The 12,449-nt window shown below is 35.2% G+C and overlaps 1 protein-coding gene across 12 annotated transcripts in view; it reads right to left on the minus strand.

The window, feature by feature from the left end:
• NEK1 (NIMA related kinase 1) overlaps positions 1-12,449 on the minus strand; it is a 44,032-nt gene that overhangs the window by 1,601 nt on the left and 29,982 nt on the right. For all 12 annotated transcript variants that reach the window (XM_036382187.1, XM_036382193.2, XM_054514604.1 and 9 more), the window contains 12 exons: positions 12,182-12,355; positions 10,645-10,713; positions 10,335-10,566; positions 9,153-9,305; positions 8,309-8,494; positions 7,608-7,728; positions 7,323-7,405; positions 6,189-6,406; positions 5,471-5,625; positions 4,414-4,625; positions 2,239-2,372; positions 1,828-1,960 (listed from right to left, as the gene is read on the minus strand). In XM_036382187.1, coding sequence (XP_036238080.1) covers positions 1,828-1,960; positions 2,239-2,372; positions 4,414-4,625; positions 5,471-5,625; positions 6,189-6,406; positions 7,323-7,405; positions 7,608-7,728; positions 8,309-8,494; positions 9,153-9,305; positions 10,335-10,566; positions 10,645-10,713; positions 12,182-12,355 — 1,870 coding nt within the window. The remainder of the gene's footprint in view (positions 1-1,827; positions 1,961-2,238; positions 2,373-4,413; positions 4,626-5,470; positions 5,626-6,188; positions 6,407-7,322; positions 7,406-7,607; positions 7,729-8,308; positions 8,495-9,152; positions 9,306-10,334; positions 10,567-10,644; positions 10,714-12,181; positions 12,356-12,449) is intronic.

Here is a 12,449-nt window from a genome sequence, read left to right on the forward strand (position 1 = left end):
CACAGACACAAGGGAAGCTAGGGTTACAAAACAATCTGAAACCACAACTGGGTAAGCAATAACACAAGAATACACTAAGTCTGTCACCAATGAGGTGACCATGACCAAAGCTGCCTTAAAGCGCTACACACAAATATTGAAAATTGTGCCAGCTTGGATTAGTGAATTTAAGATAGTTGCACCTCAAGTGGCCCGCTTCAGTTAGAACAATCCTCTTAGGAAAGAGGAAGAGAGATTTTCTCCCAACATTTCTTATTTGAAGAGTATAAGACTTTTGAGACAGAAGCTCATGAAGATCATTCTGTCACTTGTCCTCTATTCACCCCTATTAGCATAGGACTTTTTAATTCAAGTGTCTGAAATGTATAGAATTACTTTTTCTTATCATTTTTGGATGCTACCACAGATTTGTAAAATACAGAATTAGAACTGAATCTAATAAAATAGCCACTTGTTAATCAGCATTTTGCCAGATGAAAGTCAGCTTTTTTTTTAATAGGATTCACTCAGACAACAGCTTATAAATTATATACCAATATTTCAGCAAATTTTCATTTAAGTCTCTTAGTACTAATTTTAAACTATCCTTAAAGCAGAGTAGCAAGCAAAAGAAAATGGTGACACTATAGTAACCATTTTCCTATAATTTTACATTGCCAGTCTTTTGGACACTTGAAAAATGGACTACTGCAGTGCATCTTTCAAATCTTCCACTAAATCAAGAAATTGTGCCTGAAAAATAATTTTCAGACATTTCTCTGTCACTGTTGTCTAACACAGCATGAAAACAACATGGAAATGATTGTTCTTACCTAGCAGTTCTAGATCAGTAGAAAAAAAAATTGGGAAAACGTAATTTGGATTAGAATTTAAAAAAAACTATTATGTTTTTCTAACTAGTTTTAAGACACCTCCCAAGTATTCACATATAAAAGTCATAAAAAGCTGTACCCCTACTTGACCTTGCACTACCAATGCAACACATTTGTAAAAGAATTTAAAAGATGCAGAAAGTACTTATTGGTTAACATACATTAGAATATTTTTTTGAAAATTGAAATGCATTAAATAGTGATCATTGCACATACTTCTAAAGCCAATATATGATGCTTCTGATTACTATAAAACTAAAATTTTAGATTTCTTCTTTTTCTCCTCTCCAGTGAAGACTTTCACCATTAGAAATCTAAAAATACATAACTGCAATGAAATTACTGACATGAGAGAAATGAAAAAAAAACCCAAAACCATTCTGTTGCTGATGGTGGTCTGTGTGGTTTCTCATAAGCGTGATTCTGAAAGATGGAGCAACATCCATCTGCCTTGTAACCTCTGCTAAGCTGGGCAGGGGTCCAGGGCAAAATGAATTATTTTCATGTATTACTGAGACACCCAATAAGATGGATGGTACATACACATCAAGGTCTTCTGAAAAATGCTACTTATAGGATAAAGAGCTCCATGAAATTTTCAGAAAAGGAGTGATGGTGCAACCTATTAAAAGTAACATTATAGAAAGCATAATACTATTTTAGCTAGAAGTTCATTAATTTGTACCTTTTGTAGGCCAATTATTGTTACAGTTGACTGTACATGCAAATTCTGTTAAATCAGAGTAGTCAGCAAAGTTTGCCACATTTTGTTGCAGGAATAAAAATAACCTTTGTGGACAACTTTAATTAACTTAGTCAATCAATATACCAAAACACAGACATTTTCTAAACTCTGTGATACTATGATGTTTTAAAAGTATATTAGAACCTATATTGTATATGACCAAGAAAGAACATAAGACAACCCATAATTGCCAGGACACATTGAGATTACCTTCTTGGTAGGCTCCGTCTGCCATTACCAGATGAAGTATTTTGGCATACAGGTGTTTGTGTTCATTTCCAAGAACAGTCTGAACTACAGTTGAACAAACATCAATATTTTCATCTTCATCTTCAAGTACAGCCTAGTGGAAAGAACAAACCATGTTGCCAAAATGAAAATGGTTATAAAATTAAGTAGTTCAAATCTATTAAATGCTATTCATGGTTAAACCAGAAGATTTTCTCTTTAATCCACTGGCCAGGCATTTTCTCTGATAATAGTTTAGTGTGCCATAACAGATTAAAAGACTATAGAAAAACCTTTTACTCTAGTTACACAAAGTAATTAGTTAACTGGCACAGCAAACAGTCCTAGGTGCTTGTTTCTTCAAATATTTCCACTTGAGCTTATTCCACAAACCTTTATTTTCTCATAAACTTCAATTAATTTATCAAAGCCTATTTCCTGCTCCAGGTTATATCTCAACTCTTCTAAATGGCTGAAGATACTATCACATTCTTCACATTCGCTGGCAATCTCTCCATCACTATTATCTAGAAAGAAAGAAAACAACAGTAAAACCCCCTCAGTTCTACATTCTTAATGTTGTTTCTAAATCTCTAAAACAAATACCCTTTAAAAGCAACAAAACAGGTAAGCTCAGGAGCACTGGATGATGTTGGCAGATGTTCTGACAATGTGCAAGAAAATAGGAATAGTCTCTTTCTTGAAAAAAAATCCTGAATCCCAAATGGGAAGCATCCAGCTATCCCCACGAAATCCCCACTCTGACAATTAGCCATAGGGGTATTCAGCCTGAAGGAAAACATGGTATGGTCTTAAAGCAGAATTTTAGTTAGCAAAGTAGGTCAAGTTCCATACCACCACTCTATAAATTTCTGAGGTGAAACTCATGAAAGGTTGGTGGCTGCCCCACACAAGGGAAAGGAGTTCCTTAATGAAGCAGCTGTCTTCTAGCAAAAAATGAGGACATGTATGTTACCCATCCATTGCTTTCTGTCCTGAGATGCATCTTGTTCCATGGAGCAAGTCTAAAAAACTCAGTACTAATTTAGCTACAGAGTTCCTTGTTCTTTTATAAGTGCATCTCCTTTGTGTAGCAAATTAAGTATGCCAAGTGGTGCAATAACATACAGAAGAGAAATCAAGATAATTTTGCTTATAGGCTTCAGAAACCTTGAAAATAGGTTTGTAATGGTAAAACGAGGTAAATCTAACAAAAAGGATGTTTTAAAAAATACAAGACAGAATCCTTATGTAAAATTCCACTGTAAAATGCAGGAAAAAATACTTTCTTAAATAAGCATTCAAATTTGGAGAGAACTTGTCTCCCACGGAAAAACTTCATAAATTTCAGAGTGTATATCAAACCTTTAAATACTATTACCTGGTGGATCACAGACTTCATGAGGTAGTATTAGAACTCTACTACTTGCAATTCTTATATATGACTAGTCTAAGGTATAGTCCTGGCCAAATCACATCCTTCATTCAAGTATCAACAGTCAAATCAATAAGAAAGTATCAATAAAATAAAAAGTTGTATATGGGTTAAAAACCCATTAGGTTATTTCTAATCCTCTATTTAACATCTAGATCTTGAACAGATTTTGTCTCAAGTTCTATCTGTCACCCTTTGAAGGCTGCCCTGCCTTCCTCCCTGCCCCAACAATGAAACTTGAAATTCTTATAGAATATCTAGAAGGTAGGACGCTGGTATTAAACTCCAGCACTTACAACAACAGCAGAATCAGATATACAGATAGTGTTGCATGTTATCAGTGTAACATCAGCATGCCACAAAATTAAAGACGTTAACAAAGTTTATTTTACCTTAAAATAATTATTGGAATGTATTATTAGATGTTCAATTTGTTGAAAATTTTCTTCAATAAAAAGTTAACAAAAGCTTTGTTTTAGATGAGTTACTGATTTTCTGCATCTTTTCATAACTATATTTCTAGTTGCACTTCATTTTCCAGCAAGAGTAAAATACTTCCATTTCCAGAAGAATTTAAAATACAGAAATGAGACTTCAGGAAGTTGTGCATAGCTAATGCAAAATGCTAAAATCGGTAATTAATTTATCTGTCTCACTTCTAGTCTGACTGCATTAATACCTAATTTTGGCTAAGGACAAGGTGAACAATTTCATGTTCCTTCTGATTGCCTGTTAAATTACTTAACTGTAATTTAAGCTGAATCCCAGATACTCCAGTCATGTCAATTGCTATTTCTTTTTCACACTTACAGCCATGAATTATTCAAGACATACAATGCTTTCTGTCTTTGATCTTCCTTGAAGCCAAGTTTTAGACAATTTAGAGAAAAAGGCCCTTACCATCCCTACTCCACAAACAGCCAAGCTTTAATTTGCAACATGCAATGTCGCTTAGATGTTGACCTTAACACTCAGAACCTCTGAATATAATCTGTTTTTTTTTAAACTTATGTATAAAAATTATCAGTTAGAGCTTTACCTTGTTATAAGTTAACCAAGCTAAAAAATTATTCTGTATCTGAATTTTTAACATGAATAACTAACTTATAAAACGGGTATAACAGAAATTATACCTGACTGCCATTCTTCATTAAGAGCACTTTCACTGCTGGGGTTATTTTCATCTCCTTCATCCAGCTCAGTACCATTTGTTATGCATTCCATGGCATTAGCCTTTAAAGTCGACTCCTCTTCTTCACTCAGTTCCTCACCAGGCTGCTCCCTAAGCAACTGTTCCATTGAATCCCGGAGCTCCTGCAAATCTGTGTCTGTCTCTTCAAACATACTAAAGGAATGTGATATAAAGTTTATATAATTAATACTTTGCAAGACAAACACTGTAGAAAGAGCTCATTTCTTTTGTTAGCAGCAAATTGAAAAGCCAGTCTAGCTGGAGGGGAAAAAAAGAGACACTCTCCACCCTCCTCCCCCAGCTATTTGTGACCTCAGTCCAATATGACTACAGCATCGATACCTCTGTATCATACAACACACAGGGAATAAATAAACAGATATCCCACAGTCTCATAAAAAGATAGTAAGTCCTCAATTCAACCTTATTAGTAAGGTAATTTCAAAATCCTTCTATTTGTGCACTATTATAGAACCCTGGCAAATATAACATTTTCAATCCAGATAAAAATGTGTCTGGAGCAAAATACGATCTAGATCTAAGCAGACTAGATACACCAGACTATCAAAGCTGTGGGGAATAGTCAATTCCAGGGTCAGATTTTGAGGGACTTGAAGAACATTCTAATTAAACAGTAGAGGAGATAAATGAGCAAGATTCCCAGAACACAGAAAGAAAGGAAATATTCAAGAAATTTTTAGTTCTAGAAGAGCAATAGCAATCAACTTTGAATTGCTTGAGCAAAGTGCAAGTTGCAGACACCAGACAGACCTTGGATAGATTTTGGGAAGGAAATTTAGATAGCTATTGTATGCAGTGTACCCCATTCGCTTCTCAATTCTCTGGAACAAGACTTAAAGTAAATGGTGATCCAATACAAAATATTTAAAATCTGGGTAAAAACTCCATGCTGGTATAGTGTGTATAACAGTGTCTAACCAAAAACATTCTTGAACTAAGATGTCTGTTAAAATGCTTGATAAACTTGATACACTCACATGTCCTCAGAGTCAGAGGGTCCTTCTTTGGCTTGCTCATCTTCTGTATCATCTGTTTCAAGATTATGTTGATGCTGCACATCTGCTACACTGGGAACATCAACTAAAGTTCTGTACAGTTTGTAAAGATCTGGGAGTGAACATGTTCTCAACATCTACAAAGGCAATAGAAAGCTTGGTTGGTAACAATATTAAAGACAGCTTGAGTTTACAAAATACTTTAAAATGAGATTTCACTGTTCTTCAGGCTTCCTGCTTTACAGCCAGAAGCTGTGCTAGTAGATTGGATCCTACAGGAAAAAATCACTTGGTTGGCAGAAATGACAAGATATTTTTGCTGCCCTGTTCAGTGATTGTTTATGATGGCAAGGTAGTGATCGTTCTAAAAGACTGCACAATAGGAAGAAAGCAGATAGGGCAAGTTAAGAATGTCTTCATGAACTCCCTCAGTAATGTCTCAGAAAAAGAGTGGAATTCCTCCACAAACACCTGGAACATAGACTGCTGAATGGTGAAACCAGAGACTTACACTGCTGCATGAGACTTGCTGATATCATGAGCACAGTGCAGTTGAACTACAGGGCAGACATAGCCTGACAAATACAAACACCAGCTGAAAGAGTTGTGCCATCTTTCTGGCCTCATTCAACTTCAATAAGAAAGTAAGAATAATACTATAGAACAAAAAAGTATTTCTTTTTTGTTATTTTAAACTTGCCTTTGGGTCGTTTGCATCAAAAAGTCCTGTAGAAAGTCCAATCAACAAGGAATTTTTGCCTTTATTTCTTGCTGGTGATATGGAACGTGAACGAGGTACAAAAGACTCTTCCTGTGAAGACTGAGCTGACAGAACTGGTGAGGCTGTTGGTACAGCTGTGGGCTGTATTACCCTCTGGAATAAGAGTTCAGCTTGCTGAGAGTCACTGGAACAAGTTTCTGATGTGGTAAAAGAAAGTCTGTTACAAATCCAACCAGATTAAAACCCCAAGATATTTAAAGAAAAGGTAACTGCTGGGAACTTACCTAACTAATTTCTGTTATACAATTAAAGAGAAAAGTAGATAGCACTTCAAAAGTATTAAAATATTTTTGATCATTTTATTAAGTGCAATTACAATGTGAATTTTCACATTTTAACTTTTGGAGAATATACAACCCTCAGCTATAGCCTGCTCTGTTCTCAGGCCTTCTGTTTTCTCATTATCCAGTCCATGTCTGATACTGTGTCATCCATTTTCAACCATTGCTTATCACCTTATACTAGATCTCTTTGAAGTTATCTCAATATAATTTGCCCAAACAGGGGAAAAAAAACCTATCTAGTTTGCTTAAGCCACCCTTAACTAGATGCAAGAGTATCACCAATGATACTTTACAGCACTGACAATGTTTTTTCTGAAGTTACCTCCCAGACCTCCAGAACAAGCAATTCTTCTATGCAATAAAGATAAAATATTGTCATCAGCAGCCACTTAAAACATTGAGCTGCAGCTCAGTATTAATTTGAAATGTGTATAAACAAAGCAACACTTCTATTAAGTAAATAATCAGATCTCATAACATCCTAAATATTCATGTGAAAAAGCTGTAACATTCAGAAAGTTGACTGTTCATCAGTTCAGGCCATTGTCCTGTTGATCTATACACAGTGTAGCTTTCTTGCAACATGATTTCCTCCAAAGTGACAAACATAATACCCACAATTTATCTTCCTAACCCATCAGAAATTCCTTTTTAGAAGTAGGAACTGAAGAAGCGAATAAAAACTTGCTCATTTGGGGTTAATGAAGCGAGGAGGGGTGACTCAAGCACCCCACACTGCCAAGCCATGGAACATGAGACTGGCACTGACCTGCTGGAGCTTCCTTCTGTGGTTGCACCTTGTTGAGTGCTTCTTTCTCTGAAGCTGCCCCATTCATTCTGTCATGTTGTGCCCTATTATAACACATCACATCAAGGGGAAATGCCATGTAAAAAATGGTCATTAATCTATTGAAGTCATCAAGTGCAGTAGAACTAACATAGCAGCAAGCAATGAAGAATTAGCTAAGTGTAATTTTAACTGACATGTCCAAATAAAACTCAGTCAGGGCTCAGTTGTTTGAACTGGAGAGAGAAGTCAGAAGAGAGTACTTACACATCTTCTTTCTCTTTTATCCACACTTCATTCACAGTGCTAGGGAACTCCTTATTCTCCTTACTCGGGTGCATTTTATCTTCCATTTCTTCCAGCACCTCTGCTTCCAAATCATCAGGCTCTAAAATTAATAGTCATTTACCTCATTAAAAATTAATTCCAATCAAGCAAAAAGATGGGTAAGTATACATTTTAAGATTACACTTAAATCCTTAATCTTAAATAATTTTGCAGAAACAGAAGAAGTTTTGTAATCCCAGAGCTAAAAGTTTTGTTTCTTTTCTGATACCAGAAGAGTGTCTTAAAGCTGCAATGAACCATGTCTTCCAAAAATCTCGGCAACATGCCCCCAGAGATCAAAAGGATGCTGATATCATAGGAGAAAAGATTCCAGCACAATTGATGGGGAGAAATAAACCAAAACCCGATCAAATTAACAACAAAAAATTTGAAGCACTTTGGAATTCTACTTGTTCTCTGAAGTTTTCTAAAAGCACACAAAAATGTTTCAGGAAATCTAGTAAATACATTACTGAATCTGATTACAACACAGGCATAGAGAGCACCTAGTCCTACCTAAAATGGGTTGATAAAAACCTGCACATTAATTATGGGAAGATATAAAAGTATACAGGATCGTTACTTCACTTATTGCATTCAATAAACAGATTTTAAGTAGAATTACTGATGAAATGAGTTACCATCCAGCATAATAGCTTTGCTCTGCACCAAGGTGGGTCCAGTTCTTTGAGATTCTTCTGGTACAGTTATGACAGACTTCGTAACACCAACTGGTGATGCAGACTGAGTTCCAACAGGAGAAAAAGTCTTCTCTTCCTTCTCCTCTGATAAAGACTGATGATCTCCCTCAAGAAGTTCTGCAGTACCTAACAGAAAACGATTCTATTATGCAAACAGTGTTTTAGTATATTTGGGTAATAAACTGCAATGTGGCTAATAAGGTAATTTGGGGATTTTTGTTTTTTTAAAGGAAAACAGAAGAAAAAATTTGCATGCTTTTAGTACAACTATATAAAGAAGACAGCTAGAAATATTAAAATCCTAATTACTTATGTTACGTTATCATTAGTACAAGTTTATATTTGGAATAAATGTAAGTCCTTTTGTCCTTACAAAGGACTAAGGGCAGGAGTTGACCAGGCAGAAAAAATGAAATAAAATCAACTGATATGTAAGTCACATGCTGGCAACAAAGTTACAGGAAGCATCTAATGAAATATTCAGATGATGACATCCTTCCAAAAAATAGGATTGTTTCTATTAAAAGGCAAAGTTTAGGACTTTTCAGCGAAATGAAGATCCTTTCCTTTCAGCACACCCTGGTTCATTTCTTACCACTCCACTGAGTTTGAAATATTTTGGTGTCCTCCAGTATCAGCTTGTGCATACATTCAGAACTGAGGCAACACCCAGAAGTAGAAAGCAAGAGAGAGTATAAGAATATGCTTCTATTACTTCAAAATCTTTCTCCGTAGATAAACTGTCACTACACTTGCAGTGCAGATAATTACCCACTGTGCTTACCATTTATCTCATCTTGTTCCTCAAGGATGTCAGTTTGCAGCTGCAGCTCTGCTTCTCCTAGGATCCTCAGAACTGAATCAGTTGGGCTTTTGCCCCAGACTTTCCTGTGAGGTTCACCAATATCTAACTTAATTACTTCTCCCAGAGTTTGACCTGTTGGGACACAAACACAAATAGAAAAACTTTTCTAAATTAGAAATTTTTATTCATTTTCTGTATAATAAATAATCAAACAAATAACCTCCACAAAACTTAAAACTAAAAAGGTGACAAAGCCAGAACTCAGGTCACCTCACCCCAAATCAGACAGCCCAAAGACTTTGCTTATCTAGAGTTTTTCTTCTGCCAATTCCAATCAATAACAGAGTTATTCAATATCAGTTGACATATGCAACTTAATAGCAGCAGCAGCAGCTCTTTTCAGAAATTCAGACATTCCAAAAGAAAGCAGTATGAGAAATGTTTCATTGGCACAGAATGGTCTTGAACTTTACTTGAAATGGTAAACGAGAAAGTTTCTCGTCTTGCTATCCTTTGACATTTATTTCTGTTAATTCTCCCTCCAAGGAAAACAGGATACAAAGCACCAAAGAAAACGAGAGAAAAAAGTTTCTTGATTCTAGCACTATAAAACCACTATGCAAAGATGCAAGTCTGTCACATTCTCAATGATTATTTCCTTCTACAATGTAAAACAGACTTTTAGTAAGATATAGTGAAACCAGGAAAAAGAGATTTCAACAAAAAAACCAGAGAAGGAAAGTGGAAAATCTGGAATAACAATCTCAATGTAAGGAAGGAAAACACTAAGAAAGGCTTAACATAAGTTACAGATCTAAATCAAGAAAAACCCTCAGTTTTTTTCACTACTGATAACACAACAGGATTTTCAAGTTAAATAAGAATCTTTCATATATTTAAATACTTTTTTTATTAGTCATGTAACTGTTTGTTGTTGAAATTATGAAATTATTTATTGAATCTCCTGCAGACTTTTAACTACTCAGCCTGTGCCTTATTCCTTATTTAAGGAATACATAACCACCCACATTTTAGAAGTGCATGACATCTAACTGATAACAAGATGATAATAATAAAGAGTACCTGGTTTATAAAAACACACACTACACATGGCAAACTGATTTAGTAATACCACAGTGACAAAAAAACCCAATAACTTACACTCTGCTCCAGAGAAAGAATCTTCCATTGACAGCTGAGCTAGAGGAACGACCAACTCAGAGGCACCAGATTCCCATTTTTTGCGATCTCCCAGAAGTGGCTGGTCACCTTGTTGCTCCTTAGCATCTTCAGATCCAGCTGATTCAGAGGTATTTTTACTCTCCTTTTTTCCTTTCTCATCTTCTTGAGCTTTAAGATTTTGATTTAATCTTCTCAGAATTTCTCTCTTGTTCTGAAAGGACCAACATATGTATTAAAATAGTGCCTTTCTTGAAAGGATACCTAAATGACACTATATAATTTGACATACTTGTACTGCAAAATCTGGCTTTTTTAATTCCTCCTCAGACTCCTGGAGAGCAGTTATTACATGTTCATCCTTTAAGTCCCAGAAGCATGAAATAGAAAGCAGAAGAACATGTCAGAAAAAAATTATCTTGAGAATAGTAATAGACATAATAAAACCTTTCCAATGACAACTGCAGGTAGACTGAAACAGAATGCTTGATTATTCTGCTTTATTCTGTCCCAAAGACACAATTTCAAGGGCACCTTCCATCTTTGAACCAATCACTATCTAAAAGCGATGAGCAAGTGAATCACTCAATTTAAACAGACAAATGAGATTTTAGAGAATGAAACATGTAGAGATAAAGCCAGATACGACCTCTACAGCAAGATAACACCGAATTCCTATACTACAAATTCTACAATCAAACCAAAAAAGTGGCAAGCACAGAGTCAAGGATAATTTATGAAGAAAAAACAGAAGGGAAAAGAGACAAATTTAGTGGTATGTAAATAAGCAAACTACATACTGAAGGCAAAATGTAGAATTTATAATCTGTGTACAAGGCTTGTATTCTCCAACTCAAATTGCTCTGTGTGCTATTTTTTAGTCTGTTATAGTCACTGTCTTGCATTACTGTGAGATAAACTGTCCATGTGGAAAAAATACGATTTATTAAAAAATATGATTTAAGTATTTGTCCAAAATATGATTTATTTTTCCAGCTATCAACTGACATCTTTCAGGGTATAACATTTTATATTTTAAATATATTCTTTAGTGTAAGTTTCACTCTATTCCCACAGCTATAGCCTTCAGGGTTGAATACAGTATGAAGTACCACACTACACTGAAATTTACAAAGAGCTTCGGCATATGTACAAAAGCTAGCAATCAAATTAACATTGTGTTAAAAATTTAAATTGTACAATTGTAATTCTAAATTACACTCATGTGCTCAGCTTCACAATTGTAACATAAAGCAGTTGAGGTAAACATATAAGTTTTTACAATATCAGGACCAAGAACATGCAGAACAGAAATTAGGATACTCTTTTAGACAACAAGAAGAGACAGCACTAACACATTCAAGAATCTTAAGCTTTGTCTTCTCTGTAATATTCAGCACTTTCAAGCTCACTGAAAACAATCATTAATATAACATAGTCCTATCATTCAAAATTTATCTGCTCACTTCTACCAAGTAACCAACTCATTAACTCTTCTCTTCAAGGGGCTGATGAAAATGCTGGAAGTTGATGTCTTGTTCAACTGAACATAACTGCCCTGATCAAAATGGAAGCTGCCACCTAGGGCTCATCATAAGCTATTTTGCTCAGAACATGAATTTCAGTTTCACCATACAGACGTGTTTTCAACAGCTTTCAAGATTTGGTTTCTTTTTATATTTTTTTTTAATTTCTTTCCCTAATTAGAAGGAACAAACATCCTTAACAATTTTTTTCTAGCTAACCTATACATTTTCTCTAAACATTCTCTTTCCAGTCAGTATTTATTGCCTTTCCATTCATTTTACCCTGTTTGCAAAAGTACTTACCACACCCACTTCCTTCAAAGCAGAAGTCATGGAGATGACAGGTACACCAGGCTTCACTGGAAGTTGTGGCTTAGGAAGAGCTGCTCCAGGCTCTTGTAGTCCATTCATAGGACTATGTTCTGTAGCTTCCACATGAAAAGGCACATTAGGATTCTTTACCCCTTTTGCAATCAGCTGTAGAGATGCAATTAAAAAAAGTTAAATCAAAAATCTACTTCAGGACTTTACACATTAAACACAGTATTATCAATTAGGCTCATGTAATCCT

The sequence above is a fragment of the Molothrus ater genome, chromosome 4, assembly GCF_012460135.2.
Source record: "Molothrus ater isolate BHLD 08-10-18 breed brown headed cowbird chromosome 4, BPBGC_Mater_1.1, whole genome shotgun sequence".
NCBI classification, from domain to species: Eukaryota; Metazoa; Chordata; class Aves; order Passeriformes; family Icteridae; genus Molothrus; species Molothrus ater.